The 16532-nt window shown below is 35.9% G+C and overlaps 1 protein-coding gene and 2 non-coding genes across 3 annotated transcripts in view; 1 reads left to right on the forward strand and 2 right to left on the reverse strand.

Moving 5' to 3' along the window:
* Positions 1-16532, reverse strand: part of LOC138704813 (guanylate cyclase 32E) — a 786020-nt gene that overhangs the window by 217234 nt on the left and 552254 nt on the right. Inside the window, exon 8 of the mRNA XM_069833092.1 lies at positions 13759-13903. Coding sequence (XP_069689193.1) covers positions 13759-13903 — 145 coding nt within the window. The remainder of the gene's footprint in view (positions 1-13758; positions 13904-16532) is intronic.
* Positions 8971-9042, reverse strand: TRNAD-GUC (transfer RNA aspartic acid (anticodon GUC)). The gene has a single exon. It is a non-coding gene; the product is annotated as a tRNA-Asp (tRNA).
* TRNAD-GUC (transfer RNA aspartic acid (anticodon GUC)) lies at positions 9211-9282 on the forward strand. Its single transcript has one exon. It is a non-coding gene; the product is annotated as a tRNA-Asp (tRNA).

A 16532-nucleotide genomic window follows, 5' to 3' on the forward strand; every position in this document is an offset into this window, starting at 1 on the left:
CAAAACCACGTGTTTTGCAGGCTCGTATGATTTTCACGTAATTGTACTTGGCATCGGAAAGAGTTATTATGTACTCCTCCCAAAAAGGCTCAATTTTTAGGGCATTGCTACTGTGACACACCGTGCACTCTGATTATGAAATCACTCACTACTGGTCTGTCATTTCTCGCCGCAATTCAGCTGTCGGTGTGATTCCTGACGCACATGACGTCATTAAAATTCGTTATCAGAGATCTGAAATAACCCTGTAGAATCATTTCATTTCTACGTACTTACCTAGTCTTTCATTCTCTGTGACATAGAGTACGCTTGCAGATATTTTGTGTTCAGTGTACTTTTTTCTGTTCGGAAGACAAAATAGCATAAAGAGACTATCACTGTTAAATGAATATAATATCTGAAAAGCTTCAATGCTTTACACATGCGAGAGTGCACGAAGATTGTGACTGTCCCACTTCCCTTATGAAATTAACTTTCAACTTTTTCAGTGGTTAACTCTGTAATTGCTGCTTATGAACTCGTGGTCTCATTACTAAAAAGAAATATAATTTTCTTTCTCGGAAATATAAAGTCACGTGAAAGAGGAAGCCCGAAGTTTAATTTATTTTGAAGTTGTATGCTTTATGACTGTACAAGGTTTCGCTCTTAGGAGTTTTAAATCCATTAAGCTTTAATGTTGCAACAGTTAAAAATTATAATACATGTTGAGATTTCGTTTGCCGCTCCACTGATGGTAATTTATAAGCGCCCGAATTCCACTTGTTATGCCGCCACGCTTTCATCCACCTTGTGTGTTGCGTTTCTCTAACATTCTATTAAACAGCCTTAGTCACAACTGTGCCGTACGCTGTGATTTTGGTTTTGAATTCGCAAGAATGTATCGATCTGTGCTTGAGTTCAAAGAAATAAAATATTGGGACAGTTACACTTAGCATGCGAGATTCATTTCCAATATTGATCAATTAACTCTTCCTAAAGGGTCTGAACTTAAATTATGTCAATTTTCAATATTTGTCCAGATTATATATGATGGATATCGGTACACGGAGAATTCTGTGGACCATTGTGATTTTGATCGATGAACCTCCACTACTTGTATCAAAAGTATTGACAGATATTTAATATGCTGAAAGTTTTACCAGGAGGAGTTACATATAGAGTAATGGTGGGTATAATAATACTTTATTGTCAGAACGTAGATACATGCTGCTTTTTTATATAAATAAACACTCTAGCACCTCCAGAAAGAGTGTAAGTTACATACTCGTGCTCAGGGGGCGTTCCACATAATATTAAGACATTTTATTAAATAACAGACTAAAAAATAAGACGAAGAAGAAGACTTATCACAATAATTGAACTTTAAATTTTCTCTCTAAACAGCAATTTTTAAATTGATTGCTTAAAATAAGAAGCATTAGCAAACTCTAAGTTTGGGGATTTAGCTATTATCTTCTTATAAAGCCTTGGACCGAAGTTGCTACTGTGATTATATGCTACTGTTGTGGTACATTCTCTGTGACATAGAGTAGACACGGAGATATTTTACGTCCAGTGTACTTTTTTCTGTTCGGAAGACAAAGTAACAAACAGATTATCACTGTTAAATGAGTATAATAGGCCCTATCTGAAAAGCGTCAATGTTTTACATATGCAAGAGTGCACGAAGATTGTGATAGTCCCACTTCTCTTATTATATGATATGATATGATATATGATATGATATGATATGATATATGATATGATATATGATATGATATGATATGATATATGATATGATATGATATGATATGATATGATATATGATATGATACGATACGATATGATATGATATATGATATGATATGATATATGATATGATATGATATGATATGATATGATATGATATGATATGATATGATATGATATGATATGATATGATATGATATGATATGATATGACATGATATATGTATGGATATGCTATTTAGCTCCTGTGAATCGTAGTTCAAAATAACAAATGTATTTTCACATAATATGACTAACTCAGATTCTAAACCTGCTCTATTCACAGCATTTCGAAAACGAAATATTAGTGCCCATGATTCTTTATAACACTTGCTTCAAAATTGCATCATATTTCAGATTCAGAAACTCGTCAGTACATATGCTGATAAATCATTTATTGAATATAAAATGTGTTCTCAAGTACTCTGACGCCAACGACAAAGTTCAAACTCAACGGTCAGACACCAGCAGAGATATAATAAAACATCTGTATTTCCATTGTGCCCTAGTTGATACTACGAGTAAATATGTCTTAACCTGATGAGATGTCACAGGTCGGAACCGGAAATAAACTGAACGATATCATTATTATGTAAGAGATGGGGCGTTATAGTAACAGTATAACACAACATTTAAATACAACACTAAATTCAAATCTATGAGAGTAAAAATCATAGCAATAACTACTAAATAACTGACGTACCATGCCAGCACTTCTGATGAGAAATATTTATACATTCAGCAACTGCATATTAACACAAATTATTGAAAAGAGTCGTGAATATAATTTAATCAAATTATGAACAGTAAGTATTTGGTATGGTTCATCGATCAAAACTCTGGAATGTATCTGTATTATGTTCTAGTGGAATTCCGCTACAAATATTCAGAAAAAATTCATAACATGTATACATAAAATAATCAGTATAAAAAATTATGTAAGTAAAAACCGAAGCTCATATATCAGAGTGTAAAACAAGTACCGTAGCCCATGCTTACCTATACACTATTTAACTTCAGACCCTACATAACGGAATTACACAACTAAGGGATGTTCTTTGTTAAGTGTGGGGGAAAAGTTGCAAATGGATTAGTGCCAGTACAGTGAGTGAGATGAGAGTAAAGTGAAACATTATTATCAGTACCAATGTGAAACTTATGTAGGTTGTAATGTAAAATTAGGTTCACTTATTAATTAGGTTATTTTATGTATTATTATTAATTGAAATTATTGTGTAGAATTGTATTGTGTATATAATTATATTGTGTATTGTATAATGTGTATTGTAATTTTATTGTATATTATTTATATTGTAGGATACCACTGCCACCTGGTGCTTGCCCAGTTGCAGTGAAAATGAATACATACTTACATACATCATTGAAAAACGTGAAAAACAAATACGAACAAAGTAGAGATATCTAATTCAACGGATTAATATTACACTATCAAGACGAATACCATGAATATCGGAAGAAAAATAAAGAAGGTAAACATGCGAATTCGAAATGAGGCAGTGGAAGAAGTGGACGGCTTCAAGTACTCGTACATCAGTTGTACTGTAACAGTAACATGAGTTGATGCCAGGAAGTCAAAAGGAGGAAAGCATGAGAAAGTAAGATTTTAATAGAAAAGGGAGCATCAACTGCTGACCTCTGGAAAAAGAACTAAGGAAAAGACTAATGAAGTGCTCTGTGCAGAGTGTGGCAATATTTGGGGCAGAAACATGGACATTACAACCAAGTGAAGAGAAGCGACTAGAAGCATTTGAAATGTGAATATGGAGAAGAATGGAACGTGTGAAAAGGACAGGTAGAATAAGAAATGAAGCTGTGTTGGAAAGAGTATATGAAGAAAGAATGATGCTAACACTAATCAGGAAGACAAATAGGAATTGCCTGGGTCACTGGTTGAGAAGGAACTACCTTCTGAATGATGTACTGGAAGAAATGGTGAACGGGAGAGAAGTATGGGGTAGAAGAAGATAACAGATGATAAAACGACATTAAGATATATGGATCGCATTCGAAGACTAAGAGGAAGGAAGAAAATAGAAAGATTGGAGAATGCTGAGTTTCCAATAGAAGACCTGCCCTTGAACAGAAAACTACGAATGAATGAATATGGCAATAAAGTATTTGCAAAAAAAGTCTATGGAAAGTAGTACCGAGCGCGCGCGCGTGCGTGTGTGTGTGTGTGTACACACACATACAGAGTGGAAGTGAAATAGTCTTGCAGATTGAAAGGGACGATAGGGTACACTTAAATCAACGGTCATTAAGGGCCATATTCATAGACATTCTTAGCTCGAACTTCCGGTGGATGATCAGCGAACTAACGTTTTTCGTATTCATAAACCAGTGTTAGTAATATGATATGAATCCTGTACTAGTAACCAGTCGATAGCCGGGGCTAGTTTAGCACGCTCATAGCGCGGGGTAGCAAAATGTCTATGAATAGCACCCCAAAACACTGCACGCTCGAGCTAGCGTCTCTTACCCGCTGACAAGACACTGCCCTAGTGTGCATTCGTGGCTGCTGGCGGATATGCTGTCTCTCTATCCCTTGTGCACGACGGAGCAGAGTTCCTTACCCTCCAAGAACTCTACCCATTTCAGCTAGTGCTGACGACAACCGACTTAAATGAACAGAAAGCCTATATTACGTTCTTTATTAACTGCGCAGTTAATTAGAAAATTATGTTGCAAGTTTCAGCGTCTGATAACCTCGCCGCTAACAGTCTCCTTTCTAACAATTTCAAGGGAAAAATTGTTCCGGGGCCGGGTATCGATCCCGGAACCTTTGGCTCAACGCACCAAAGCTCTTATGAATTGAGCTACCAAGGAACTTCACCCGCCACCATCTCAAACTTTCCCGCCCGAGTGGGCTGACAAGACACCAGAAACCCACATCGAGTGCACGCAAACTCTGTGTGACTTGAAATTGTGGTTTTCTGTTAACTTACCTACAGTAATAATGTATTATGCAAATCTGGCTTTCAGGTAAAGCTCCCTATGAAGCAGACTTGAAGAATTTCAAGGGAAAAATTATTTCGGGACCGGGTATCGATCCCTCGACCTTCGGCTGAACGCACCACAGCTCTTATCAACTGAGCTATCCAGGAACTTCACCCGACACCGTCTCATATCCACATAACTCGAATGAGATGACAAGACGCCAGAGACCCACATCGAATGCACACAAACTCTGTGTAACTTAAAATTGACGTTTTCTGTTAACATACCTACAACAACATATGTATTACGCAAATCTGGCTTTCAGGTAAAGCTCCCTGTGAAGCAGACTTGGACATTTTCGTATCGTAATAAAGATGTAAGAAGTAAACGAACTCAGCATACGTGAATTGCCTCGAGCCTCCTTCCCTAGCTACACGTTGCGATGCGGTTGCAACGTTCAGTGGCTTGAAATGATTGGTTTTTAAATTAAATTTACACGAAAACTGCCCACGTTATTGAAATACGCCACAGGGATAAACTATTCTTTATTAGCTTTTCTATCGAACTGGACAAAAAAATCACGATCCAACTCGCAATAGTTACCGAATAAGAGGGTGTTAAACATTGAAAAAAAAAAAAACAATATATATATATATATATATATATATATATATATATATATATTCTCAAAAAACTATGAACTTTCCACCAATATGCTATTACAGTTATGTGTTACACACAACATGAACTATCCACACTTCCACCCTGTATATTTATTAAGTCGGATTTCAAGGAACATATTCAAGTATTATTTGCAAAACAGCAAACCGAATTTGAAGGAGCATTCCGCAATATTTTCAAGAAGACTGAGGCAAATTTTTAAGAACAGACGGTGAAACTTTAGATCATATAATGTAATGGTGAGTACCAATGGATTATTTCTAATAGACAATTAAAGTATGCCAATAAAGTGAGTTATTAAAATATTAAGCAACACCGGAGCGGCGTAACATGGTAAACACTGCCGAATCAATCTAAATGATGGACACACGTAAGCTGCGAAAATGCTGTGATCCTGAGATATAGAGGACCTGTCTCTTCGTCATCTATCAATGGTTTTAAAACCGTGATGGATAACAGAGCAAATTTATCGTGCGTCTGTTTCTGAACCAGAATACCTTTGATGCTTCCCACCGTTTGAATTGCTCCCAATTCCCAAGATCTGAACTGTATAAATAATAATAATAATAATAATAATAATAATAATAATAATAATAATAATAATAGCAGCTTATTACTATTATTTACTTTCATAAGCTTCTCACCATAACTTACTTACTTACAAATGGCTTTTAAGGGACCCGAAGGTTCATTGCCGCCCTCACATAAGCCCGCCATCGGTCCCTATCCTGTGCAAGATTAATCCAGTCTCTATCATCATATCCTATCTCCCTCAAATCCATTTTAATATTATTCTCCCATCTACGTCTCGGCCTCCCCAAAGGTCTCTTTCCCTCCGGTCTCCCAACTAACACTCTATATGCATTTCTGGATTCGCCCATACGTGCTACATGCCCTGCCCATCTCAAACGTCTGGATTTAATGTCCCTAATTATGTCAGGTGAAGAATACAATGCGTGCAGTTCTGTGTTGTGTAACTTTCTCCATTCTCCTGTAACTTCATCCCTCTTAGCCCCAAATATTTTCCTAAGCATCTTATTCTCAAACACCCTTAACCTATGTTCCTCTCTCAGACTGAGAGTCCAAGTTTCACAACCATACAGAACAACCGGTAATATAACTGTTTTATAAATTCTAACTTTCAGATTTTTTGACAGCAGACTAGATGATAAAAGCTTCTCAACCGAATAACAACACGCATTTCCCATTTTTAGTCTGCGTTTAATTTCCTCCCGACTGTCATTTATATTTGTTACTGTTGCTCCAAGATATTTGAATTTTTCCACCCCTTCGAAGGATAAATCTCCAATTTTTATATTTCCATTTCGTACAATGTTCTCGTCACGAGACATAATCATATACTTTGTCTTTTCGGGATTTACTTCCAAACCGATCGCTTTACTTGCTTCAAGTAAAATTTCCGTGTTTTCCCTAATCGTGTGTGGATTTTCTCCTAACATATTCACGTCATCCGCATAGACAAGAAGCTGATGTAACCCGTTCAATTCCAAACCCTGTCTGTTATCCTCAACTTTCCTAATGGCATATTCTAGAGCGAAGTTAAAAAGTAAAGGTGATAGTGCATCTCCCTGCTTTAGCCCGCAGTGAATTGGAAAAGCATCAGATAGAAACTGACCTATACGGACACCATAACATCCACGCTAAAACACACGTATTATATATACATATTCTGTCGTAAGAAGACGCACAATACGAGATTCCTACTTCCACAGATTATTATTACCACTGGTACGGTAATACGAGTTCAGTGCAAATACCCTGAAGTAATTTCATTGCAGGCAGTAGTAATATTATGTTCTTAGAATCTTATGCCTTTGATACGGTAAACCCCTTTATGAAACCACGCGTGTAGTAGTAGCTAATAATGTATGTATGTTATAACATATAGATCAAATGCAGATTCTCATGTTCATGTTACAATATGGAGGTTAATGAGGAATGGCATGTGATATGGTATCTACGTGCTTGTTATGAATTCCAGGCTGTAACTATTGTAAATGTTGAAAACAAATGCAAACATTAATCTGGGATATTAACTTTCCACGAATATTTTTACACTCAATTGGTCCTCTTGTCTAGTGCTCAGCTTATGTTTATATATTCAAAATAATTATTGATTGTCTGAAAAATTCTTTCGTAGAACCGCGCTACGGTCAATTCGATGGAGTTTGTTTTGAAGGGAGTTAAGTCATAAAAATGAGTTTTGAGATCTATGAAGATTAAACTTCGGATCCTTATTCCAAATAATTTTCTACGGAAATAAAACACATTAAATGCTAGTATTCTTTTGTTATTTGCACACTTTACTTTCTTTCTTACTTACTTACAAATGGCTTTTAAGGAAGCCGGAGGTTCATTGCCATCCTCATATGAGCCCGCCATCGATTCCTACCCTGTGCAAGATTAATCCAGTCTCTATCATCATATCCCACCTCCCTCAAATCAATTTTAAGATTATCCTCCCATCTACGTCTCGGCCTCCCTAAAGGTCTTTTTCCCTCCGGCCTCCCAACTAACACTCTATATGCATTTCTGGATTCGCCCATGCGTGCTACATGCCCTGCCCATCTCAAACGTCAGATTGAATGTTCCTAATTATGTCAGGTGAAGAATACAATACGTGCAGTAAAAAAAGGATGTATAGAACACAAAAGTGAATGTATAAACGAGATATAGAAAATACATAAAAAAATGGAGATAAAATGGAAACAATGGGGGAAAAAACCACGACGAAGAAACAAAATCGAAAAAAAGAAACAAGACGAGAAGAAACAAAAGCTAAAAACGTTAACATAATCGGAAAAAGAATAACAAAATAGAATAAAATTAACAAAACTGGAAAGTTAAGAAAATCGAAAAAATGAAAAAAATTGAAAACAGTTAACACAGTCTAAACAAGTTAACAAACCGAAAATGTTAACAAAGACGAAAAAGAGTAACAAAATTGAAAAAATTACAAAATAAGAAACAAAACAAAATAAAAAAGTTAATAAAATAAAAAATAATAAAATCTAAAGAAAGAATGCAAAATCACAAAAGAAGAAGCAAAATATGCAAAACAGAAATAAAAGCTAAAGAGGAAGCAGAATCCAAGAAATGAAATAAAGGCTAAAAAGATACAGGAACTAAAAACAAACAAAATATTAAGGGATATTTATGTGAGTTTTAAATCTTTTACAATTTTCATAAAAAAATTATGAATTGTAAACTACATAAGCGTGCCTACAATATTATAATCTGTACAAAATTTGGTGCCATTAGGGCTAAAATGATATTTTTTAAAATGTATTTTATACTGACGTCACTAAAAAGGCTCCTTGTGTCACAATTTTTAGTTTATATTAGCTCAAAAGCTGCAAAATAGTCATGGGAACATAAATTAATAATCTTTTTGAGTTCGGTCTAAATAGAGTCACAATAAATTTTTAAGTGGATTTTCTTAATTTTTCACCATTATTTCACCATAGTGTCCCCTTAAATAAGGAACAAAAGCTAGAAAAAGAAACACAAATCAAAAATGGGAATAATTTCGAGGGAAAAATTGTTCCGGAGCCGGGTATCGAACCCGGGACCTTTGGTTTGACGTACCAACGCTCTACCACTGAGCTACTCGGGAACTCTAACCGACACCGATCCAATTTTTCCCTCTATATCCACAGACCTCAAAGTGGGCTGACAACCGTCAAGCAACCAACTTCGAGTGCACACTAACTCCGTGTGACTTAAATTGTGGTTTTCTGTTAACGAACAGTGAGGGAAAAATTGGATCGGTGTCGGTTAGAGTTCCCGAGTAGCTCAGTGGTAGAGCGTTGGTACGTCAAACCAAAGGTCCCGGGTTCGATACCCGGCTCCGGAACAATTTTTCCCTCGAAATTATTCAAATCAACTTTACAGGGAGTTATACCTGAAAATCTTGATTTGCAAAAATGGGAACATAATGTAGAAGTAACATTACTGAGTAAAGAAACTGAACTGAAACTAAAATAAAATTGAAGATGTACAGTATATAATATCGGAGATAGAATCGAAACCGAAGAAAGAATTAAAGTAAAAAAGCCAGACAAAACCGAGATAAAATCTACAACGGAAGGAAACAAAACCAATGCAAAGATCAAGAATGGAAACTAAGGACGAAAAGAAACAAGACTAGAGAATGAGAATTAGAAGAGAAGAGACAAAAATGCAGCTGAAGTAAAAATAAAATTGACTCTCGATAAAACGAAAGACTAGTTCTGTAGCCATTTGAAACATCATCCGTATTTATAACGGTTCTCTATAGAAATGAATATGAGTGTACTAATTGAGAATTTGACCCGATTCTATTCAAGGTATAGACAGCAGAGTACTGTAACATCATGCTCTGGTTCAATCATCATTCATGATCATTATTCCACTTCATTTACACAACACAAGGACTGCGAGCAATTTCCGGCACGCAGACGGGAATGTTCCCTCTGCGATGCCCTTTACAGCATCAATCGAGTGTTCAATGGGAGGGAGAACTTCCACATAATACACGAAATAAAAGTAAACAAAATTATATTCAGTTAGGAATCACGTCACATATTTCACGAGGAATACCGCATAATTATCTAAACATCTATGTCAAATTGATGAACTCCTCGTATAAAAGGGTGGTCACAACTCAACTGTAGCGACTCGCGAAAAAGTTTGGGTAAGTGATAATAGTACATTATGCAACGAGCCTATAATGGTAGTAATTAAGTCGCGAGTATGTTTATGAAACAAGCGCAAGCGAGTTTCATAATTTTCATGCGAGCGTCTTAATTACCATTATAGTCAAGTTTCATACGACTTTTTATTCTCGACCATATTTCTAACTTGAAATTATTCAGAAGTATTCATTTTATTCTTATGTGACTGAAGAGCGGAAGTGACCTTGTGCGTAGCTCGTAAATTGTGAGATGTGCGCAGACGCGAAAGTATTGATTTTTTCCGAGGAACAGATGTCCACATTGACCTTGATATAATCTAGAGAGTAAACTAAATATTAATATTGATATAACAGTAAAATTAAATTAGATATTGAAAAACGAGATGACAAATTGAATTTATTTGAATATTATTTACAATTAACGCTAATTATTATAGTAACAGAACATAACCTTCTGCGACAGTATTGGATTTCCAGCCTCCGTGACTTTTCGCTAATTGTCTTTCGATTGCATATCCGAGAATAATCGATACTTGCGGTTTTATAATGGTACAATCAGTACAATGGAGATTTCTCATTGGCTGAACAACTGAATTATAATGAATAGGTGTACTTTAATAATGCATTAAAGGGCTACTATCAGGTGTATAATTACTACATTTCAGCATGGTCGAGCATAAAATAATTTAAAAAGCACCGGAACAGATCGGCACGTAACAGGTGAACAGATAGAATTGTGGGTAAGTACACGAGCATGTGGGTGAATAGGGAAGGTATAGGATATTGCATGAAGTGTGCAGAAGCACATGAAAGTGTGTTTGAGTGGGTGGACATTGGATGAGGAGGTGGAGGTATGGACGAGTACCTACACGAAGATAAGGACGGGCACTTGGAAGTGTGGATGAATGTGAGAAAGTATGGATAAGTGCCAGGAAGTAAAAACGATTTCCAGGAAAATGAACGAATGCCAGGAGACATGGACGAGTGTCAGGAGGTATGAAAAAATGCCAGGGGGTATGAAAGAGTGCCAGGGGGTATAGAAGAGTGCCAGGGGGGTATAGAGGATTGCCAGGGAGTATGAAAGAGTGCAAGGAGGTATAAAAGAGTGCGAAGAGATATGAACGAATGCCAGGAGTTGTGTGTTCCAGCACTTGGAAACATAGACGAGAGCTTGGTGACATACACGAGCACTTGCAGACATAAACAAGCGCGTGGACTCGTATAAAACACGTGGAAGTATAGAAAAACACGTGGAGACACAGAGAACACATGATGACGTAAACGAGCGCTTTGAGAAACAGACGAGCATCTTGAGATATAAACGAGCACGTACTGTAGAGATATAGAAGACGTGGACACCTAGATGAGCGTGTGAAGGCATAGAAGAACACGTGGAGACATAGATGAGCACGTGGAAGTATAATAGAGCGCGTAGCGGTTCATTCGAGCATGTGGAGGTATAAACGAACACGTGGGGGTCTAGACGACCACGTGGAGGTATAGACGTTTATGTGGAATAATGGACAATTGAATTTCAAAGACTTCAGTGTGAGAATAGCCCACGTGTATGTAGACCACTCAAGTGAGCTCAAGGACTCGTACGTCATTCAAACCGCCTTTGATTTTGGATTTACACAAGTCAAGAGTTGTCAGCTAAACCGGTTTCATGCAAATGTTTCCTTATGATATAATTAAGTATTACATTCATACAATTAGCTGTAGATTTTTTATGGAATATTTGTTGGAAATATTATACTGATTTACTGATTTCGGTGAGGGTGCCGATATAAAAACCCTTCTTGTCGACAGCTGATATCGTTTACTAAATATACGATAATTTCGTACGGTTAATAATCAATTTTGAATTACATTACGTATCTTTCTGTGAGGGAGATAGGTTCTGATCTCCAGAAGAAAACTTCTGGAGAAGTTTGACAGTATCATGCTTTCCACTGTTCGATTACCATCACATCCCTTAATCGATATATGAGAGAACATTAATTTTAGTAAAATTATGGACGAATACAAGAAAAGGTGGACTATAATGACAAACAATGGGGATTACAAGAAAGCGTGGATAAATACAAAGGAATATGTAGGTCTATAGATGCAACAGAATATGAACAAATATAAGGGAATATTGTTAAAGATATGTATATAAAACACATAAAAATTTGGGTGAGTACATGGACAGACGAGTGAATAGACCATAATAACTTATGAATATATTAGCCATACCCATGCGCTTCGCTGCACTTCTTGGATTTTTTTTTGGTAGGTTATTTTACGACGCTTTATCAACATCTTAGGTTATTTAGCGTCTGAATGAGATGAAGGTGATAATGCCGGTGAAATGAGTCCGGGGTCCAGCACCGAAAGTTACCCAGCATTTGCTCATATTGGATTGAGGGAAAACCCCGGAAGAAACCTGAACCAGGTAACTTTCCCCGACCGGGAATCGAACCCGGGCCACCTGGTTTCGCGGCCAGAAGCGCTGACCGTTACTCCACAGATGTGGACTTCTTGGAATTAAATATTGACTTAAATCTAAATACAGTTTTGTAATTACTTAGTGAATAATAGCTTTTTGTATGTTGTAACTCGTTTGCTCCTGAATCATTTTGAAAGTTACATTTAAAACTATGAATTTAACTGTTATTATCATGCAATACTTCGGAGTTGTTCAGTCAACTCTACTTTTAAGATTGATACTATCCCGGTCGGGGCATGTTACCTGATTGAGGTTTTTCGGGGTTTTCCCACAACCCAATATGAGCAAATTCTGGGTAACTATCGGTGCTGGAACCCGGACTCATTTCACCGGCATTATCACCTTCATCTGATTCAGATGCTATATAACCTAAGATATTGGTACAGCGTCGTAAAATAATCTGCTAAAAAATAAAAAAAACTTATACTATATTAGACCTAATAGATAATTGGTCAGCGTCTGAAATGAAATATACTTTTAAGAGCTGAAGGCTCTTACTCTCAGCTGGAAGAAGATTTCCAATTAAATGATAAGCCTATGCTTGAACTTTAAATTATGGCGTAGAATTGACTATATATTTCTTTTGCACCAAACGATGCTGTTTGAAATAAGATGTTGTACTTTCTTACATTATACTATTTAAAAAGTGTTTTGATAACGGATGGACTCCGATAAGTAAGTTTTTAATTTGTTGTGGGGGCTCTTGAATCTCAGGAGGAACAACTTTTACAACAGCGCAACATAATCTGCTTGGCTCATTACCCAATTTTTCGCATTGAAGTTATTGCATAGTTTATTCATTTTATCTATTTTAACACGATTCAATTGAGCTTAGTTAAAATTTGGATTATAAAATAATGGAATTCTAAGCTAACGTACTATTACTGCATACTAAATCAATACACTCTCGCTGTTCGTTGATTCTCTGAGATGTACGTGGTACATGAACATTATTTTAAGAAATACAGGAAACGAATATACAGAATAGCCTATCAAGTTTTCTGTGCATGAGAAGCTACAGTATTTTAAACTTACCTGTCCTCGATTCACTCAGAAGTTACTATAATAACATTCTAGCATTATGTCCATCTAGGGAAACTACAATTTCCAATGGTGAAATAACAATTATACAAATCCGTACAAGTTTAGTTAGGAACAAAACCTACCAATAATTGGTTGTCCTCTTCTTTGAGTGTGAACACGCCGACAGGGTACAAGCCGTACTCCATCGGGTACACGTGATGTGGCTGCCGAGCCAGAAGTGTGTAGTTTCCTTCTGCGTCGCCGTTCTCATCCATGTAAACCATATACCTGCAAACAAGAGACTTTCTCAGTCTATATTCTACCAATATCGTTTCGGTCCTTAGTGTTTACGTATGTTTGTTCTACATCCCATATTTTCACCTGCAAATCCTGTATGAAATTTAAGAAAAACAACATTCCTTAAAGTGGTATCTTTCGCATGTGAAGACATGATCTACATATAAAACAACCCTTGCCGTCAACGACAGAGCTGTAATTAGAATTTATTTGCCAATTTTCTCCACTGCAAAATCAAACTAAGTTTCAATCCATGACTTATTTCTATCACTGAGGATAATTAATAACAGCCTTACAGATCAGTGACCGACTACGGTATTCTTTACACTGCCAGATTAGCAGTGTCAGTCAAAGTATTTGCTCATCGTATCTGCAGAATAATAAGAGGTATAGATTGCAATTTCTCCTTTTCTGTTAATGAATAATACATTCACAACTTTTCAGAGATTGGTTCTATCTTCGTCTCCGAGTCAAAAACGGGGGGAAGGGTTCCTATTCGTTCGAATCCTAACAAAACAGCTAATTTGCTTGACTAAGTCAATTAAGTTAACCAATCACGTTAATGGTCGCTAACCAAAGTTTTCCTACGTGTCTCTTCAACTTGGACTGAAATCTGACCTCACATAATGTTCTCAACCGCACTAAATGAGTACATATTGGTACTTTCATGATAAGGAGACGACTTCAGTTACCTATGATACATACTAACAACCAATAAACATCAATATACTAAACGGAATTTTCCGAACTTTTGACTGTGGCCCGCCTCGACATTGTCGACTGCAGATTGTTGATCAATTGAGATTATAGTCTCGTTCGTTACGAATCGTTTGGCATCACTGCGAACTTTCTATTGCTTCGGATTCTCTAACTATATGGCTTACTGTCTCGGTTGCCGCGCGATCCGTCAATTCCTGTCTCAATTTCCTCCCTTCCGCGTATTGCTAGATGACGTCATCCGCTGTAATCCAAGGTCAAAGTGGATACATTAATCCTTCGTCTGTCGATCGCAGTTTGCGTAATTGAAATATGTCATAGGTGCGACAAAACTCGGCTGAAATTGTGTCTGTCGACTTTCTGAGATGATCTCTAGTACTGGACCGAATTTATAGGCTTATTTACGTAAAATTGGTATAAACTTTCCATATTTTCTGTTTTGTTGCTAGAGTACGTCACTGTTCCTCCATACTCCTCTTTCTACTCCCTACTCCTCACAACCGGCGAGTTATCTATTTGATGAGTAGTATAATTAAGTCCGAGTACCGTTCGGGATAAAAATTCTGACTTTTATGGTAGAAATTGTCTTCGACACAAGTGTTCTCATTTCGACTCTGGTTAAGTGCCTTTCCGATGAAAGAATATTCTGGTGGATTGTATAAGTCATCAGAACAACATAAGAAAACAAAATTGGGCAATGTTTTGAAGATAAGTGAAGCGAAAGAAGATCCCTAGGGCATCCTCTGATAAGACTTCAAGAAAAATTGGAAAAAGACATTTCATCTTTAAATTTAAACAACTGGACAAATATTTGTAGTAATAGAGCATGCTGGCATCATGCTGTATATTGAATGCAGATAATTTTGCATTGTTTATAAAGGTTCTTAATAATAATAATAATAATAATAATAATGATAATAATAATAATAATAATAATAATAATAATTACATTATCAATTTTCTTAAAGTCCGTCCGTCGAAAACTTATCTTATATAATAGTGTGATATTTTTATTTAATTCTACTTGATGAACGTTTTCGGTTTTTATAAACCATCTTCAGATCACATTACCTCTATTCAACTATTATACTGGTGTGAAATAGGTTACATTAACCATATTATGTTAAAATATATAATATAAAATACAAGATATAAAACGTAATGAATGCACATGTTTAAAATCCTAACAAATTAAATTAAAATAGTCTGAAGTAAAGGTTGTTTTGCAGCGTATACAGTCCTTTCATTACGTTTTATGATATCTTGTATTTTATATTTTAACATAGTATGGTTAATGTAACCTATTGCACACCAGTATAACAGTTCAATAGAGGTAATGTGATCTGAAGATGGTTTATAAAAACCGAAAACGTTCATCAAGTAGAATTAAATAAAAATATCACACTATTATATAAGATAAGTTTTTGACGGACGGACTAAGAAAATTGATAAATTAACAAACTTATCGGAACAAAAAATGGGTATAAAATAATTACATTAATAAATAATAGCAATAATGGCAATAATGATGATTTTTTTATATTTAACATTAATGCTTCCAATTGATACTTTAGTTATTACTTATTCGTTTTTTGATTGGGAATCATTCATTTGTTAAATGATTATAACGCGTCACTTATAAAATTATCCTTTATCTTTGTCTGTATTTGGAGAAACAGTAACAATATACCTCTCAGTTTTGTGTTTAAGTTATAGACCCTAACATAAAGACAACTTGTATTTTTTAATTACAACGGTCTCAGAAGAAGAGCCATGATATTAAAAACCCTCATTTAGTAATATTTTGTCCCTCGGCTGGCTACAGACAGTGAAACCCTTTGATCTTTAAGTCTGTACAGAATTAGAATCTAAGAAGTGATTTTGAAAGCCCTCTCATTAAAAT

The sequence above is a fragment of the Periplaneta americana genome, chromosome 8, assembly GCF_040183065.1.
Source record: "Periplaneta americana isolate PAMFEO1 chromosome 8, P.americana_PAMFEO1_priV1, whole genome shotgun sequence".
Classification (NCBI taxonomy): Eukaryota; Metazoa; Arthropoda; class Insecta; order Blattodea; family Blattidae; genus Periplaneta; species Periplaneta americana.